Source organism: Scomber japonicus, chromosome 6, assembly GCF_027409825.1.
Source record: "Scomber japonicus isolate fScoJap1 chromosome 6, fScoJap1.pri, whole genome shotgun sequence".
NCBI classification, from domain to species: Eukaryota; Metazoa; Chordata; class Actinopteri; order Scombriformes; family Scombridae; genus Scomber; species Scomber japonicus.
Window position 1 is genome coordinate 25,050,207 of NC_070583.1, and position 16,309 is coordinate 25,066,515.

The window sequence follows — 16,309 nt, forward strand, 5'->3', positions numbered from 1 at the left end:
ATGTCTTGGTTTCACTGGCTCCTCACTCAGTGGGTTCCCTTGCTGCTGCTTCTCAATGTGCTGGGCAGACAGACAGGGCTGCAGGTGGTAAAGGCGATACTGTGTTCTCCGTGGGGTACACCGAGCAACAAGGGCCTCTCCCAGGATGGAGATGTGATTATCGGTGGCCTCCTCAGTCTGTTTTACATACCCTCAGCCATAGAGCAGGGCTTCACCAGACTGCCACAGTATAAACCTTGCACTGGGTAAACCTGATCACAACTTGTATTGTTACAGTATGTTTGGTGGTTATTTTGTTCATATTATGACAGCAGATTGTCTGTATTTTTAAAAAATACAGATTTATTTTTTGACTCTTTGGAATCTATATAATGATGAGGTAGAAAGTCATGTAATGTTAGCACTAATAATACATGTTGAATTTAAAATCCTGTCCATGTCTATTTTTTATCTTTCACTGATTGATATTGTAGTTAATTTCTTCCATCTCCTGTGATCTCAGTTTAGATCTAGAGACATTAAAATATATGTATGCTATGACGTTTGCGGTGGATGAAATCAACCGTAACACCACCCTGCTACCAGGAGTGAAGCTGGGCTACCGTATACTTGATAGCTGTAGCCGATACCCCTGGGCTATGCAAGCTGCACTGTCACTGGTTGGAGGAGACACAAACAGCTGCAATTTAACAGCCTCTATATCTCAATCTGCAGCTCATGAACAACTTGGAGAAACAACAGGTATGACTAGTTATGAATTAGTATACATTTAAAATCTGCTTTGTACAAACAACAACTGAGATGATTGAGGTATAAAACATTGTCATTATTTAACACATTATCATCAGGTGGTCAGCCTGTTCCGTTGCTCATTGGCGCTTCCACATCCTCAACAGCCATAATACAGTCAAGGATCCTGGGGCCTCTCTCTGTACCTATTGTGAGTTTCACTACCCCACGAAATAAAACTTTGATTAACCTTTTTTATACAGTTTACAGTAAGACATTGACAACATTTTCATTAAAAAGTATGCATAAAGGAAGAGCAGTGTCAAACTAACAGTTTTGTGTGTTCCCCTCAGATAAGTTACTTGGCAAGCTGCCCCTGTCTTAGTGACAGGCTCAAGTTTCCTAACTTCTTCAGAACAATCCCCAGTGATACTTACCAAGCCAGAGCCATTGCACGACTGGCTATACGCTTCAACTGGACTTGGATTGGGGCAGTTATAGTAAACAATGATTATGGTCAAGGGGCAATACAGGTCTGCTTTTTGTTGTTATGTTGTAAATTTCCTGGAAAAAGTCTCTCATCTACCTTCTTAAAATATGGAACAAACTCTATATTTCAGACATTTCAGGAAGAGATTCGAGGGAAAGGGGTGTGTTTGGATTTCATAGAGACTGTCCACAGAGAAACTATTGAACGTGATGCCAGACATGCAGCAAACACAATTCAAGCTTCGACTGCAAGGGTGATTCTGATTTTTTGCTGGTATACGGATGTAAAGAAACTATTTCTTGAACTGGCCAAGAGAAACGTGAGTAACTGGCATGGACATTTGTATAGACAAAGGGTTCATCATCAAACAAATCCATGTATTATGTAACAAGAAAATGCCAGCTGTTTTTCTGTAATTTATTTCAGTGTCCTCTTACTATAGGTGACTGACAGACGGTTTCTGGCCAGTGAGGCTTGGAGCACCAGCAGTGATCTTCTCCAAGATCTTACCATTTCTGAGGTGGCAAATGGAGTTCTTGGTGTGGCCATTCGAAGTTCGACTATACCTGGATTTGAAAATTATCTCAAAACTTTGCACCCAAATCATCGTCCCAACGATGAATTCTTAAGATATTTTTGGGAAAAAGAGTTTTCATGCAGCCCTGGAGCTACACAGTCACATGCAACACCTTCCTCCTCATATTCTTCTTCATCACTGAAAACAAGGTTTGACTATCCATCAAATGTTTCTTCTTCATCCCTTGAAAAGAGGTCCCTTCAGAAAGACTCACTACCAACCTGCAATGGGACAGAGTCCCTGGAGGGCATGCAGCATGTCTTTACTGACACCTCCCAGTTAAGAGTGGCATATAATGTCTACCTTGCTGTTTATGCAGCGGCCCACGCCCTTCACAGCCTTCTTTCCTGCCCCAACAGAGATAACCCTCATAGAAGCAACAGCTCCACCTGCTCCTCTCCAAAACATGTCACACCCATAGAGGTAAATATGGTTATGTCTGACTGATAGCTCTAGATGTTTGTGAAGATTGAAAATTACATTTTCAAATGCTGTTTTTTTTCTTTAAAAATTTCTTCAACTTTTCATGATTTCACAGCTGTTACAGCACTTGAACAAAGTGAACGTCACCACTCCACAGGGAGAAATGTTTTATTTCCAAGGGGCTGACATTCCAGCCATGTATGACCTGGTCAACTGGCAGACAACTCCTGAGGGGCCATTAAAACTGGTTTTGATTGGTCGTGTGGATGAGTTTGATCTGCACCTTAATGAGTCAGCTATTCAGTGGAGCACAGGATCCAATCAGGTTGTCAGATCGACATATTGTGTTAAGGCTAATTACATATTTGCAGTTGTAATAAATGGTGTTGTCAATTCACAGGATTCACTTGATGATATGATTTGGCTTTTTGTCTAGGTGCCAATTTCAGTGTGCAGTGAGAGCTGCCCCCCAGGTACCCGAAAGGCCAACAGGAAAGGGGAACCTGTCTGCTGCTTTGATTGTATCCCATGTGCTGAAGGAGAGATTAGTAATAAAACGGGTAAGGAGATTATGTTAAAAGAATTTTAAAAACATGTTTGAAACATGAATTTTCACCTTTCTGTTTTATTTTCCTTCTCTCCCTCCTCTGTTTTCCTCTCCTAGGTTCCCTTCACTGTGAGCGTTGTCCATCAGAGTTTTGGTCCAATGCTAACCAAACTGCTTGCATCCTTCGCCAGCTGGACTTTCTTTCCTTTAATGAGACCTTGGGCATTACTCTGACTACAGCAGCTGTGTCTGGTGCCATCTTGACAACAGCTGTCTTTGTGGTTTTTCTTTCATACCGTCAAACACCCATGGTAATAACCCAGAGTAACGTGACAGAGCTTTTTGGATGCCTTCAGCATTCACATCTTTTTCACATTTCTTTTTTCCATAATTTTTTCTTGGAAAATGGAAAAACAAATTGTTGTATTGCTTATGCGCCCACATCTTTGCCTGTTAATCTGATTTGCCTCAAGGTACGAGCCAACAATTCAGAACTGAGCTTCCTGCTTCTTCTGTCGCTGAAACTCTGCTTCCTGTGCTCACTGGTGTTCATTGGTCGTCCATCAGTCTGGTCTTGTCGGTTCCAGCAAGCAGCATTTGGGATCAGCTTTGTACTTTGTGTTTCTTGCCTCCTGGTCAAAACCATAGTGGTTCTGGCTGTTTTCCGCTCAGCTCGACCTGGTGCTGAAGCCTTGATGAAGTGGTTTGGTCCAGGCCAACAGAGAGGAAGTGTCTTCCTCTTCACCTGTATACAGGTGTGAATATTGTTTTACGTATTACAGTATTACATTTTGTGACATATATCAATAACTACACTTGATATTAAATAATATTGGAATAATTTTTTCATAAAGGTTATCATCTGTGTCATATGGCTGTCCCTCAGTCCCCCTGTGCCCCAACATGATCTGGGTTTTCAAGGGTCAAAGGTCACCCTGGAGTGTGCCATGACCTCTGTGGTGGGCTTCTCTGTGGTTCTGGGTTACATTGGGCTGCTTGCCTGCACCAGCCTCATCTTGGCCTTTCTTGCAAGGAAACTCCCTGATAACTTTAATGAGGCCAAACTGATCACTTTCAGCATGCTGATCTTCTGTGCTGTCTGGGTGGCATTTGTCCCTGCTTATGTTAGTTCTCCTGGGAAATATGTAGTCGCTGTGGAGATTTTTGCAATCCTGGCCTCAAGCTATGGATTATTGTTCTGTATTTTTGCCCCCAAATGTTTCATCATTCTTTTGAGGCCTGAGAAAAACACTAAAAAACACCTGATGGCAAGATAGTAGTTTCTGGTTTGAATGTATGTTAGATAACTCTTCATGATATTTGTCTAGCCCTCCTATTTAGCCATTATGTGGACAATAGCACAAGATTTAACTTGCCGCAGACAGGCACATGTGTTTATTGATCTATTAATTCCTCTCATCCAATTAAGGCAAATTGTTAATGTTCTTAGCAGTTTTAAGTTAAAAATGTCTCAGTGACACATATTGTAGTTGTGGCTTTAATTGGTAACATATTTACTATGAACATTTCTGCTGTTTTAGATGTTATTAAATGCAAATATGATGTTACTAATCAACCATTGAATTAAAATACACATTTCAATCAAGTGCTGCTAACTACAAGTCCGACTGATTTATTTTGTAATAATCTGCTTGATTGTTCTGTTTTGCTGTGTGACTGTTTCTCATCCAGTGTAAACATTAAAATTAAATATCGTTCCTGATATCAAAAGGTGATCCTCCAGTTTTATGGGAGCAAAAACATAATTTTGTTTGATGGTGATTACAGAGGCTGACAGCATGAACACTGTTTTTCATAAACTGCACGTTCCAAATAATGACCACTAGATGGCCATATTGTACCATTTAATGATAATACGTCTTTCTGCATTTCTCAACGAGGTTCTTCCTTGTTGGACTAAACAGACATCTTAAATCTGTGTTTAGCTGCTGTGCAACATCTTTACACAACTGCCAATTCATGTGTTTGCTTTAATAGTAATTTGCAGTACTTCACTATGATTACTGTATAGTAACTAGTACTGGAGATTCACTACACAGGACATCAATTTCTGTGAAGATGCATTGAAATGACCCTGTTTTTACATTAAACAATTTGTAAACAGGCAACTGTAACTGATTGTGTATCATGTAGTCAAGTAAAAGAAAATGTGGAAAAAGTGGTATTATAGGAATTACACAGGAGACAGGGGACAGAGGACTTCAAAGAATGTATGATGAAAAAAAAATGTAAATAAAAATATTTTTATAAAATATATTTAACAGCTGTTCATGCAGATCAACCAATGTAAAGCAGCTGAACCAAATGGTATTTCTGGACACATCCTACCACCTACCAGCAGTGCAGGTATTCAAGGACATATTTAACTTGTCCCTCTGCCTCTGGACTGTCCCAACTGGACCACCATCCCTATCACCAAACAACAGAAAGTGTGCATGAACACAGCACTGTGTGATTGGATCCTGGACTTCTCCACTGTCCTCACCCCCCTCCTGTATCCCCTCTACACCCACAACTGGTGACAAAGGCTACAAACACCATCTAAAGTTTGTGGATCACACAGCAGTTGTGGGGTTGATCTCCCACAGCAATGGGACAGCCTACAAGGAGGAGGTGACCATCCTGAAACAATGATGCTAGGACAGCTGCCTCTCCCTGAATGTCTCAAAGACCATGGGGGTCATTGCGAATTACAGGAGTGGGATGGGAACAGTGGTGGAGAGGGTGTTTTAGTTTTGCTATGATATGTCACTGTTGTTATATTGGCATGTGCCACTTATAAACAGCATGTCACTAACAGATACAACCTCTTTTCATAGCATGTTTTTTTAAACACACAAAAACATATTGAATACAACAATTTTAAGGTCCTGGATAAATGCCATTATCACCACCTTCAAAATTTTATGCATGATAATAATACATAATGCATGAAATGCAATAAAATGAAAATGTACTTACTATTTACTTACTATTTTACAGATGAATGACCTTCTATACCTGCTGTATCTAATTTGATACACACATCTTCAACAGCTACAAAATATTTACTAATTCAACATTGCATTGGTTTATCTGTGCACTAAATGTATCTGATTGTATACATCAGGTTTTTCAGGGGGAAAAAAAGATCACACTGATGATTTAGAGGTCTCTAAAACTCATGTATCAAATATGATTCACCTGGCTTTAGGGGGTTAAAAGGACTAGTGTTAATAGGTTGTATCCATGCAAGTCACTTTTACACTGATCTTACACCTATTCCCATTAGGGAAGAGTTGTTGGTCTATTTCACTCGTGTTTCATGCCAGTCAGAGTGTATTGAGGTTAGCCTTTGACTAAAAGTCTGTTTGAAAGTGAGTGTGGCCTTTGCTGATCCACTGCCGATGCAGAGGGGTCTGAAGAGCTGCCTGCTTAATCATGAACAGGTTTCTGTCCATTTATTCTGTCCATTCATCTTAGTATAAAAGCATTAAACAAACCCGACAAGACGAATGCATTTTATCTTAATTAGCTGCCATAAAATCATCATGCTTCAAATCATGTTTCCTGACCACAAACAATACAATGACACTTTCAACATTTTTATTGAATGACATTGACCTCACATCGGTCCGTTGTTTGAGTGACCATAACACTCAGCCTGTACCAAAATATGCATATAGCAACTATAGTATAATCATTTATCTACTGTATGTCTATTTTTTATTATGGCAGTATGGTAGCAATGATTTGCAAAACCTAGAAAACAAAATACAAACTTGCACACAGCCTCTCATTTCCCCTGTGCCACCTCTCTCTGTATAATGGGATATAATTGCTTGTGAAATGATGAGGTAAGGAAATTGTACACCTGTGGCTCATCAGCACCTCCTCTCTTTAACCACCCAGAATTAAGTGTGATGCAACTTAGTCCTTTGAGATGGCAATGATTGCACCTTAGTGTGGTCACTTAGATTAACATAGAATAAATACAAAGAGAGTTATAATGAGATTTATAAAAATTTACAAAGATATCAGTATTTGTTTTGTATGTTGTATATTGGAAATAAGGATCCAGTTTATGCAGTTTTGCATTGTTGCATCATGTATGTGAAACAAGAAAAGAATAGTACAAAGGAAGTACCAAAGAAGTACATAATACCAATGAATGAAGGAATCTGTAGCTGTATTTGTCCTGCATGATGTGCAACAAGTCAGAGATTGTGTCCGGACTTGTTCATTGCAATCGTCCATAGTCACAGTTATATGTTCATATAAAACATGGTCATTCAGTAATATGAACCTGGAAGTAACTAAAATGGAGGCTTTTCTTCCAGTTCATTAGAATGATCTTTGCCTAAGCTGAAGGGAGAAGGGGATGTTGAGGCCAATAATCTCTTTCAAGTGTGAGATATTATATTGCCAAATGTTTCAGTGGTGCTTAAAACAATTTGTTAAACCATCTGAAGCCCATAGCTTGTCAGATGAATGAAGACGGCTATGTGTTCAAGAGAGGAGGTTGTTGACAAATGCCTTCTAAGGATCAGACCTTGGGAGACTTGGTGTCCCCCTCCAAGTCTGTCTGGCAGAGGTTGATGGATGTCACCATGACTGTGACAATCCAAGGACTAACACAGGCCTATTCTAGTCTTGTATGAGCGATAGCTCGTGTTAAAGGCTTGATAAGCTAAGACCTAGTATCTGAGGCAATTTTTTTTTTTTTTGCTTCTAACTGAACTGATGAAACAGCATATAAGGCCATGACCTTCTTTCGGATGGTGAGGTGTCTCAGTCTTGCTGTCTCAATCATAGGTGCGAGGGGAGATGATAGGTTGCCTGTGTTGCCATCTGCCATGTTGGGGCAAGATGCAAATTTGATGCTCAAGCTCCGGTCAGGGTGGACGTGCTTTGGCAAAGCCATTAACCGCTCCACAGACTAGGATGCTACATCTGACCTCAGTCTTTTTGGACACCAACTGGCACAGAAAAGCTATCACTTCCCCTTCCCTCCCTTCACCGTTCTTCACCCACGCCATTGAGGGCCCATTTGAAAGAAGTGAACCTCATCTTTGAAGCCCTAGTTGGCCACAGAATGGGCCAGGTTCTCAGTAATTGGACCCCTGTTTCTATGACACAAATGGGAGCTGATAGGAGTATGGTTTGACTTGTTGTCCTAGGCCCATGGAATTGCATGTTTTGTCTCAGGGGCTCAAGGTCTAGTTCCTGGCCCCTGTGTGGGCCTAGTTATGACTAGTCTGTGGTAAGTAATCTATAGGGCAGCGTTTTCCTATTAGGGAGTGTTTCATATGCTGTTATTTGAGACAGCTGAATCATGCCATCTTGTTTTCTAGTGTTCACGTGTGGACCACATCTGCATGCACACATTGCTGATTGTGAAATGTATAGAAACAAATCCCCTGTCCACATGTAACTATATCAGAATCTGTACTGCTTTATAAACAAAGCTTAAGGGCTTGTATAAATCTATTATTGTTTGAGTTTTTGAGTTGAGTTGTATTTTTGTTTTACCCTGCATTCAGCATGATTTGGATTTTGTGTCAATCTGTTTACTGTCATTCCTCCATGGACTTTACAGCTGTTATAAATAGCCAGAACAACATCTATGTTGTGCATAGCAGGAGGCGGGGTATGTCATAGTGTAGCTACCCTGTCAGTTTTTAAAGTAAGTTGTGTCTGTTGTAAAACACAATTTGATATTAAATTTTTTTGGCTTTACAGGTGAATATCATATGGCTGCAATATTATCTTTCTCCTATTGCATTAAAAAAAAGATCTAATTTGACTTTTTATTGCAGGAACAGTTTAGAGCTATTAGATTTATTGTATCTCTGATTTATGTATATTCTGCCAATGAGAAATCAGTTATCTAACTGAATATATTGCACATATTTTAAGTGCACAGAATCTCTGCATCCATGTCTTGGTCCTCTTGGCTCTTCACTCTGTGGCCCTCTTCAGCCCTGTCCCTGCTCCTTGTGGGGCTTGTGGGCAGACAGCTGGGGCTCAGGGTGGGACTACAGATGGTTCAGACACTGACTTGTTCTCGGTGGGGTACACCAAATAACCAGGGTCTGTTCCAGGATGGGAATGTAGTTATTGGTGGGCTCTTTAATCTTCATTACCAAACTCCAGCAATAGACCATGACTTCACTAAGCTGCCACACTACAAATCTTGCACTGGGTAAAACTCTGATCTGCGTTGATTACTGCGATTACTGTATAACACATGCATATGTATATTTAACAAACAGAAATAATTAGCTGTATATTCTCTATTCTATATGCTGCTAACTACTAGTTCACATGTTCATTTTACTTGTCAAAAAAAATGTATATTATTTGCAGCATATTGTAGATTAGTGCCTTCACAATCAATACAATATTTTGACTGATGTTTCTCTGATTCTTTCTCTCTTTTGGTCTCAGTTTAGAACATCTTCCATTACAGTATATATATGCTATGGTGTTTGCGTTGGAGGAAATCAATCAAAACCCAACCCTGCTACCAGGTATTAGCCTCGGCTACCATATTCGTGATAGCTGTGCCCTACACCCTTGGGCTACACAGGCAGCACTGTCACTAGTTGGTGGAGACAGCACCAGCTGTAATTCAGCAGCCCCTCCAGAAATCAGAGAGAGGAGAGGTAATAAACCTTGCATTCACCTTCACCTGATGGGTATCTTTTCTCCATTGATAACAACTGAAGGAAATGCTTACAGCATAAACACTGTGGTGTTGTGTTTAAAGCAGAACCAGGAACTATTTTCCTATAACAAATTAATTTATTTCTTATAATGTCATCAGGTGATCGGCCTGTTCCTTTGATCATTGGTGGTGCCTCATCCATAACAGCTCAAATACTCTCCAGAGCCCTGGGGCCACTCTCTGTACCTTTAGTGAGTTATATTTAACTCCAATGTTTTATTGGCGTATATTTTGAATTCACATATATAAAAAATGTAATGATCAGGAGGAATTAAAACCATTTACAATATTAAAAGCCAAATCAAAATCTTCACTTATATTGTTAAATTATGTTTTTTTGTGGTTGTTTTTTTTGTGAAACACTATTTGAGGAATGTTAATGCATAAATAGTGGCCCATTTATGTTTTCTCCTTATTTTCCACTTTCTAGAGGCATGTTGAAAAAAGTTGACTCCAATGAACTTGACTGTAAACTGCTGCCAACACATTATTCTTATATAAAACAAACCTTGGTTCAAAATGAGATTACAGTAATCTTTATTTGTATTTGTAATTCAAAATAATTATATTTGTATGCGTTTTTTCTCTTTTAGATGAGCTACCAGTCTAGCTGCCCCTGTCTAAGTGACAGGCGACAATTTCCTAACTTCTTCAGGACCATCCCCAGTGACATTTACCAAGCCCGTGCCATGGCACAGCTTGCTGTACGTTTCAACTGGACCTGGATTGGAGCAGTAATAGCAAACAATGATTATGGCCATGTGGCAATAAAGGTGTTTTCAAAAGTTGTCACATTAGCAGTACAAGAAATGTTATGGCATCAATACAATAAACTACATAATAATGAAAATGTTATACTTTCATTGTTCAACTGTATTAGGTTTTTCAGGAGGAGACTCAGGGAGCAGGGGTTTGTCTGGCATTTATAGAGACTCTGCAAAGGGAAAACATTGTGAGTGATGCCAGGCGAGCAGCACTCACAATTCAGGCCTCAACTGCAAGGGTGATTCTGATCTTTAGCTGGTACACAGACGTGAGGGAACTCTTTCTGCAATTGGCCAAAATAAATGTGAGTACCTGAAATACAATTGTATATCAAATCTAGTAAATAATGACCGTGCTTAAAAAAATGAAATAAATAAAACCTTTATCTTTATTATTTACAATTATCTTGATTGTGTCCTTTTTCTGTCAAGGTGACTGACAGACAGTTTCTGGCCAGTGAAGCTTGGAGCACTAGTGGTGATCTTCTCCAGAATCTTGCCACCTCTAAAGTGGCAAATGGTGTTCTTGGTGTGGCCATTCGAAGTTCAGCTATACCAGGATTTGGAAATTATCTCAGAAGTTTGAACCCATCTCGCCGTCCTGACGATGAGTTCTTAAGAGAGTTCTGGGAAAAGGAATTTCTGTGCAGTCCTGGGGCTTTACATGTCTCTTCATCTCCATCTCGTGCGAATGGTTTGCTTCAAAAGGCTTCTTTACCACTCTGCAGCGGACTGGAGTCCCTAGAGATGGTGCATAATCTATTTACTGACATCTCCCAGCTAAGGGTGACATATAATGTCTACCTTGCCGTTTATGCTGCAGCCCATGCTCTCCACAGCCTTCTCTCATGCCCCAACACAGACAACCCTCTTAGAAACAACAGTTCCACCTGCTCCTTTCCCAAACATATCAAACCAATTGAGGTAAACACATTTATGTTTATTTCGACACAACCATGAGATTTGACACTTTTACATCAAAATTGATATTTTTGATGGTGACATTAAGCTGTTCCATTTGTCACATAGAAACTCTTGTGCTGGTACTGTAAATTTGCTTTTAAGCAAGGTATTTACAATTTCTACATTTTGATGGTCTCACAGCTGCTGCAGCACTTGGAAAACGTAAACTTCACCACTCCACAAGGGGAAATGTTTTATTTCCAAGGGGCTGACATTCCAGCAAAATATGACCTTGTCAACTGGCAGACTACTCCTGAGGGGCTACTCAAACTAGTTTTGATTGGTCGTGTGGATGGGTTTAATCTACACTTTAACCAATCAGTTATTCAGTGGAGCACAGGATCTAGTCAGGTGGTTAAAAATGAATTCTGATTAAGGCCTATGCTTTCTACTGAATTAAATACTTACATAAGATTCGCAAGATATGATGCACTTGAGCACATGGTTTGACTTGTTGTTTTAGGTGCCCACTTCCGTATGCAGTGAGAGCTGTCCCCCCGGTACCCGAATGGCCAACAGGAAAGGGGAACCTGTCTGCTGCTTTGACTGTATCCTGTGCGCTGAAGGGGAGATAAGCAATAAATCAGGTGAGGAAACTGCAACATATAGGGCCCCATCTTGCGGTTGGTGCACAGCGGATGGCGGCTTGGCGCATGTGTCTTAGCTAGTTTCCCCCGGCACACTTATTTTCTCGCCCTGCACCCACGTTGTCTAAATAGCAAATGCACTTGCACCAGTCTGTGCGCCTATGGGCGTGTTGGTCTCAAAATGAGGTGTGGTTAGGCGCATTGGTGACATGTTGCTATTTTGAGGTAGAGGAAAGCGATTGCGCTACTGACAAAAAAAAAAAAAGGTCTAGGGCCCTATTTTAACGATCTACAGCAAATGGCGTGAAGCGCGTGGCGCAAGTGCCTTTGGGGCGTGTCCAAATCCACTTAAGTCCGCTCATTAATCATAGGCGTATTTTGGGCGTAACAAGCGGTAAACCAATCAGAGTGTCATCTCCCATTCCCTTTAATATCCAGGAGCGCTGTCACATTGGCGGATTGCTATTATATCGTTTCAATAATATAACATGACTTACTTTTGCTGAAAGGAAAGTTGCTGATGAGCTGCTAACCTCACATTTAATTCATATAAAGGAAGAATATGGAGATATAACCAACCAGTCTGATGATTGTAGAGTTGTGCAGCAGCCTGGTGTCATCAGCTGATTTAATAAACAGTGAGTGCGTAATGGCACTGCGCTCTGTGCAGCATCTCAGAGGCTACAGACTTTCATAGGTTGTTAGGACTGTCCGCAGCGGCATTTTCCATTTTTTTCAGTCACTGGCGCATATGTCATCATCATCAGTCCAATATGCCCCTGGATAGGCGGGTGTGCAGCGTGCAGACACTGTGCCTGTTACACACGGGCGTGCAGCAGCACACAAACATGCAACACATCAACATCAAACCACTAACAATCCGCCAAGGTGACAGCGCATGGATATTGAAGGGAATGGGAAATGACACTCTGACTGATTTAGTTTATTTATTTATTTTATTTAAAGGTTTAGAAATCAGGGACAATGCACATTAATAAACATGCCAGAATTAGCAAAAAGGCTATTTTACATCTGCTGTCCCTGGACTGATGTTAAAATAGTCACCCTAAAAGAATAAAAAAATATTTAGTTTTAGGCATACACATAACACATTAAAAAATAAGAAGACTAAATCTGAATCTGTACTGCGTGTTACGCCCAAAACCCGCCTATGATTAATGAGGGGACTTAAGTCCATCCCTCTTAGACCATGCGCCTGGCGCAGTGACCATTTTTCCGCTGTTAAAATAGCAAAAGTGGATTTGGACACGCCCCAAAGGCACTTGCGCCACGCACTTCACACCATGCAGTATAGATAGTTAAAATAGGGCCCATAAAGTTCAGTCAGCACTGCAATAGCAGCACAACATGCAGTAACTCCTACTGTGTGTAATGATTTAAGCTTATCTACGTTTTTCCAATTTGTGTTTCTTCCTAATTTGCTTTTTTGTTTATCTCAATCTCTCAGCTTCCCCCCACTGTGAGCGTTGTCCCCCTGAGTTCTGGTCCAATGCTAACCGAACTGCCTGCATCCCTCGCCAGCTGGACTTTCTTTCCTTTAATGAGACATTGGGCATTACTCTCACGACAGTAGCTGTGTCTGGTACCATGGTGACAACAGCTGTATTTGCGGTTTTTCTTTACTATCGTCAAACACCTGTGGTAATAACCCAGAGAAATCTGCACCTTCTACAAATTATTCTTGGTTTTTAGTTGGTACATGTATGTACTGTTCTACTTTCTTCAAGGCAAAATTATTGCCTTGCCTACTGTATAATATCACATCTAAACTTCTACAGCTAACCCTAACCCTAACCCTAACCCAATGATAGTGCTACAAATTTCATGGCAATCCACCAAACTGATAGCGGCGAGATATAGTATATCACTCAAAACCACAAATGTCAAACTCATGGTGGTGATAGAAGAAAAGTCAGAGGATCATCAAAATTATTTTTCTAAATCAATGGAGTGAAATTTTGTGCCAGTCCATCGAGTAAATGTCATATTTTGAACCACCCTGCTAGTTTGGCTGGACAAAATGTTTAAAATATCAGTCAATATCAATCAATCAATTAATCAATCATTGACTGTTCATGTGTTTGTCTGTTTTAATAACCTTTCTCTGATTTAAGGTTCGAGCCAACAATTCAGAACTGAGCTTCCTGCTTCTTCTGTCGCTGAAACTCTGCTTCCTGTGCTCACTGGTGTTCATTGGTCGTCCTTCATTCTGGTCTTGTCGGTTCCAGCAAGCAGCATTTGGGATCAGTTTTGTACTTAGTGTTTCTTGCCTCCAAGTTAAGACCATAGTGGTTCTGGCAGCTTTCCGCTCAGCTCGGCCTGGTGCCGAAGCCTTGATGAAGTGGTTTGGTCCAGGCCAACAGAGAGGAAGTGTCTGCCTCTTTACCTCTGTACAGGTCAGGGTTGCAAATGCACCTTTTTCATGATAAAATTATTATTACAGTACGTTACAATCACCTGACATTGTGCAATGCTTTTTTCACCCAGATTTTCATCTGTATCATTTGGCTATCCCTCAGTCCCCCAGTGCCTCAACCGAACTTGGCAGTCCCAGGGTTAAAGGTCACCCTGGAGTGTGCCATGATCTCTGTGGTGGGTTTCTCTCTGGTTCTGGGTTACATTGGGCTGCTTGCCTGCACCTGCCTCATCTTGGCCTTTCTTGCAAGAAAGCTCCCCGATAACTTCAATGAGGCTAAACTGATCACTTTCAGCATGCTGATCTTCTGTGCTGTCTGGGTAGCATTTGTCCCTGCTTACGTTAGTTCCCCTGGGAAATATGCAGTTGCTGTGGAGATTTTTGCAATTCTGGCCTCTAGCTATGGTTTACTGTTCTGTATTTTTGCTCCAAAGTGTTTCATCATTCTTTTGAGGCCTGAGAAAAATACTAAAAGACACTTGATGGCCAGGTAGCACTGATAAATTAAGAACGCATACTGTGACTTGGTAGATGTGAGTGAGAGTGATATTAATTAAGTGCATATAGTTTTTTGACCATAATGTCAACTATAGACCACTGAATAGTTTGTGTTACGCTGTATGGAAAAAATATTAACAATATTAACAATGTTACAAACCATCTGTACCATCATAAGAATAATGAATAAACTTACATAAAAGCAAGTAAGGTTGTATTATTATTGACACCACAGACTCTGGCATGAATCTTGATTTGAGTTTTGAGAGAATGAAAGTTCTGAGGAGTTATTTCAGATAAGACATAACAATAATTTGAAATACTGACTTTTTGAAGTGATCATGTTAGAATACATCACAGAAACAATCATGTATTGTCGGGAAAGTAATAAGTTGGTGGTCAGACTGTGGAATATTGCAAAATGTGTGGATAATATCTAAATGACTATTATACCATATACTATTTTTATTTCTATTGTTTTTGAGCGTGATTAAAGAAAAACTGACATATAGCAGTGGTTAAACCATAGCCTCTTCAACCAGAGAATCTGAATTAAATTATCTTATCACATTTACAGTGGTCTAATTTTCTTCTTTTTAAAAAAAAAAAAAAAAAAAAAATCCCAAAATAGTACCTGTAGCATCAATTTGAACATGGCATGAGGGAAGAATTGGCACAGATTGAGTAGGTGTTTTGTTGAGTCATGAGAACAGATTTCGACCAAGGTCTAATTTGTTGATATTAGATAAACAAATGCATGTTATGTTAATGGTTATGGTGGAGTTATGTGGATGTAAGGTTGTGCCAATGATTCTAAAGCTAATGGGAATACAATTAAGCCTTGGTGTGTCCCTCAATTAACTGTTAACAAAGCTATGGTCTGAATAAACTGACGATTTTTAATGTTTGGATGACAATGGTTATTAACATCCATTGTTACATTCATATTGATTTCAATTTCAGTGGCCTAGTTGTTGGAGTTTTTGCCTGCCTTAAATGCACCTCTTCAAAAAGGAATAACTACGTGGTCTTTATTAAAAAAGGTGGTTTCAGCTTTTGCTTGCTTTGCTTAGAATCTCTTTTGTGCTTCAAACATGTCTTCTTATCATGTCTGTTTTACAGTAAACACCCCAGCTAAACAGGTTAGTGGAAATTGTTCTACATCAGGTTTGAAAAGTAAGAACTAATAGTACATTAACTTGCACATACACAGACACCCTCCATTTCTACCATCTGCCTACACAAACACCAATCACTGCCAATTATGCTATTGTTGTTTTTGTATCACTCTTGAGAGGAGTGATTTGGGATTGTGTGCATGTGCCATTGTGTTTACTTGCATGTAATAAAGGCTTTACATTTATTATAAATATCCAACAGTTTAACTGTTCACTTTAGGGTGGGTTGGGGGCATGTAACTGTGTAGATAACCTGCCAAAGTTTTATCTATCTTGTTTTGGTCCAAAGGTGGATGTCTTACAGGGAAAACTTTATTGAGAGAGATTAGATTAGATTTTACTCTTTCTTTGCAGGAACAGTTTATAGATACAGATTGTTTTGCCAA

At 39.9% G+C, this 16,309-nt stretch overlaps 2 protein-coding genes across 2 annotated transcripts; both read left to right on the plus strand.

The window, feature by feature from the left end:
• On the plus strand, nt 1-4,043 carry LOC128359905 (extracellular calcium-sensing receptor-like). The gene is made up of 12 exons (XM_053320220.1): nt 1-245; nt 503-713; nt 857-940; nt 1,083-1,262; nt 1,350-1,538; nt 1,662-1,870; nt 2,021-2,219; nt 2,335-2,544; nt 2,656-2,779; nt 2,884-3,077; nt 3,240-3,521; nt 3,621-4,043. Exons 1-12 carry the CDS (start codon nt 1-3, stop codon nt 4,041-4,043), a joined length of 2,550 nt encoding a protein of 849 aa, XP_053176195.1.
• A 4,662-nt stretch (nt 4,044-8,705) lies between these two features.
• LOC128359906 (extracellular calcium-sensing receptor-like) lies at nt 8,706-14,741 on the plus strand. Its single transcript, XM_053320221.1, has 11 exons — nt 8,706-8,971; nt 9,217-9,434; nt 9,596-9,678; nt 10,090-10,269; nt 10,377-10,565; nt 10,693-11,184; nt 11,365-11,574; nt 11,687-11,810; nt 13,279-13,472; nt 13,946-14,233; nt 14,319-14,741. Exons 1-11 carry the CDS (start codon nt 8,706-8,708, stop codon nt 14,739-14,741), a joined length of 2,667 nt encoding a protein of 888 aa, XP_053176196.1.
• The last annotated feature ends 1,568 nt before the right edge of the window (nt 14,742-16,309 follow it).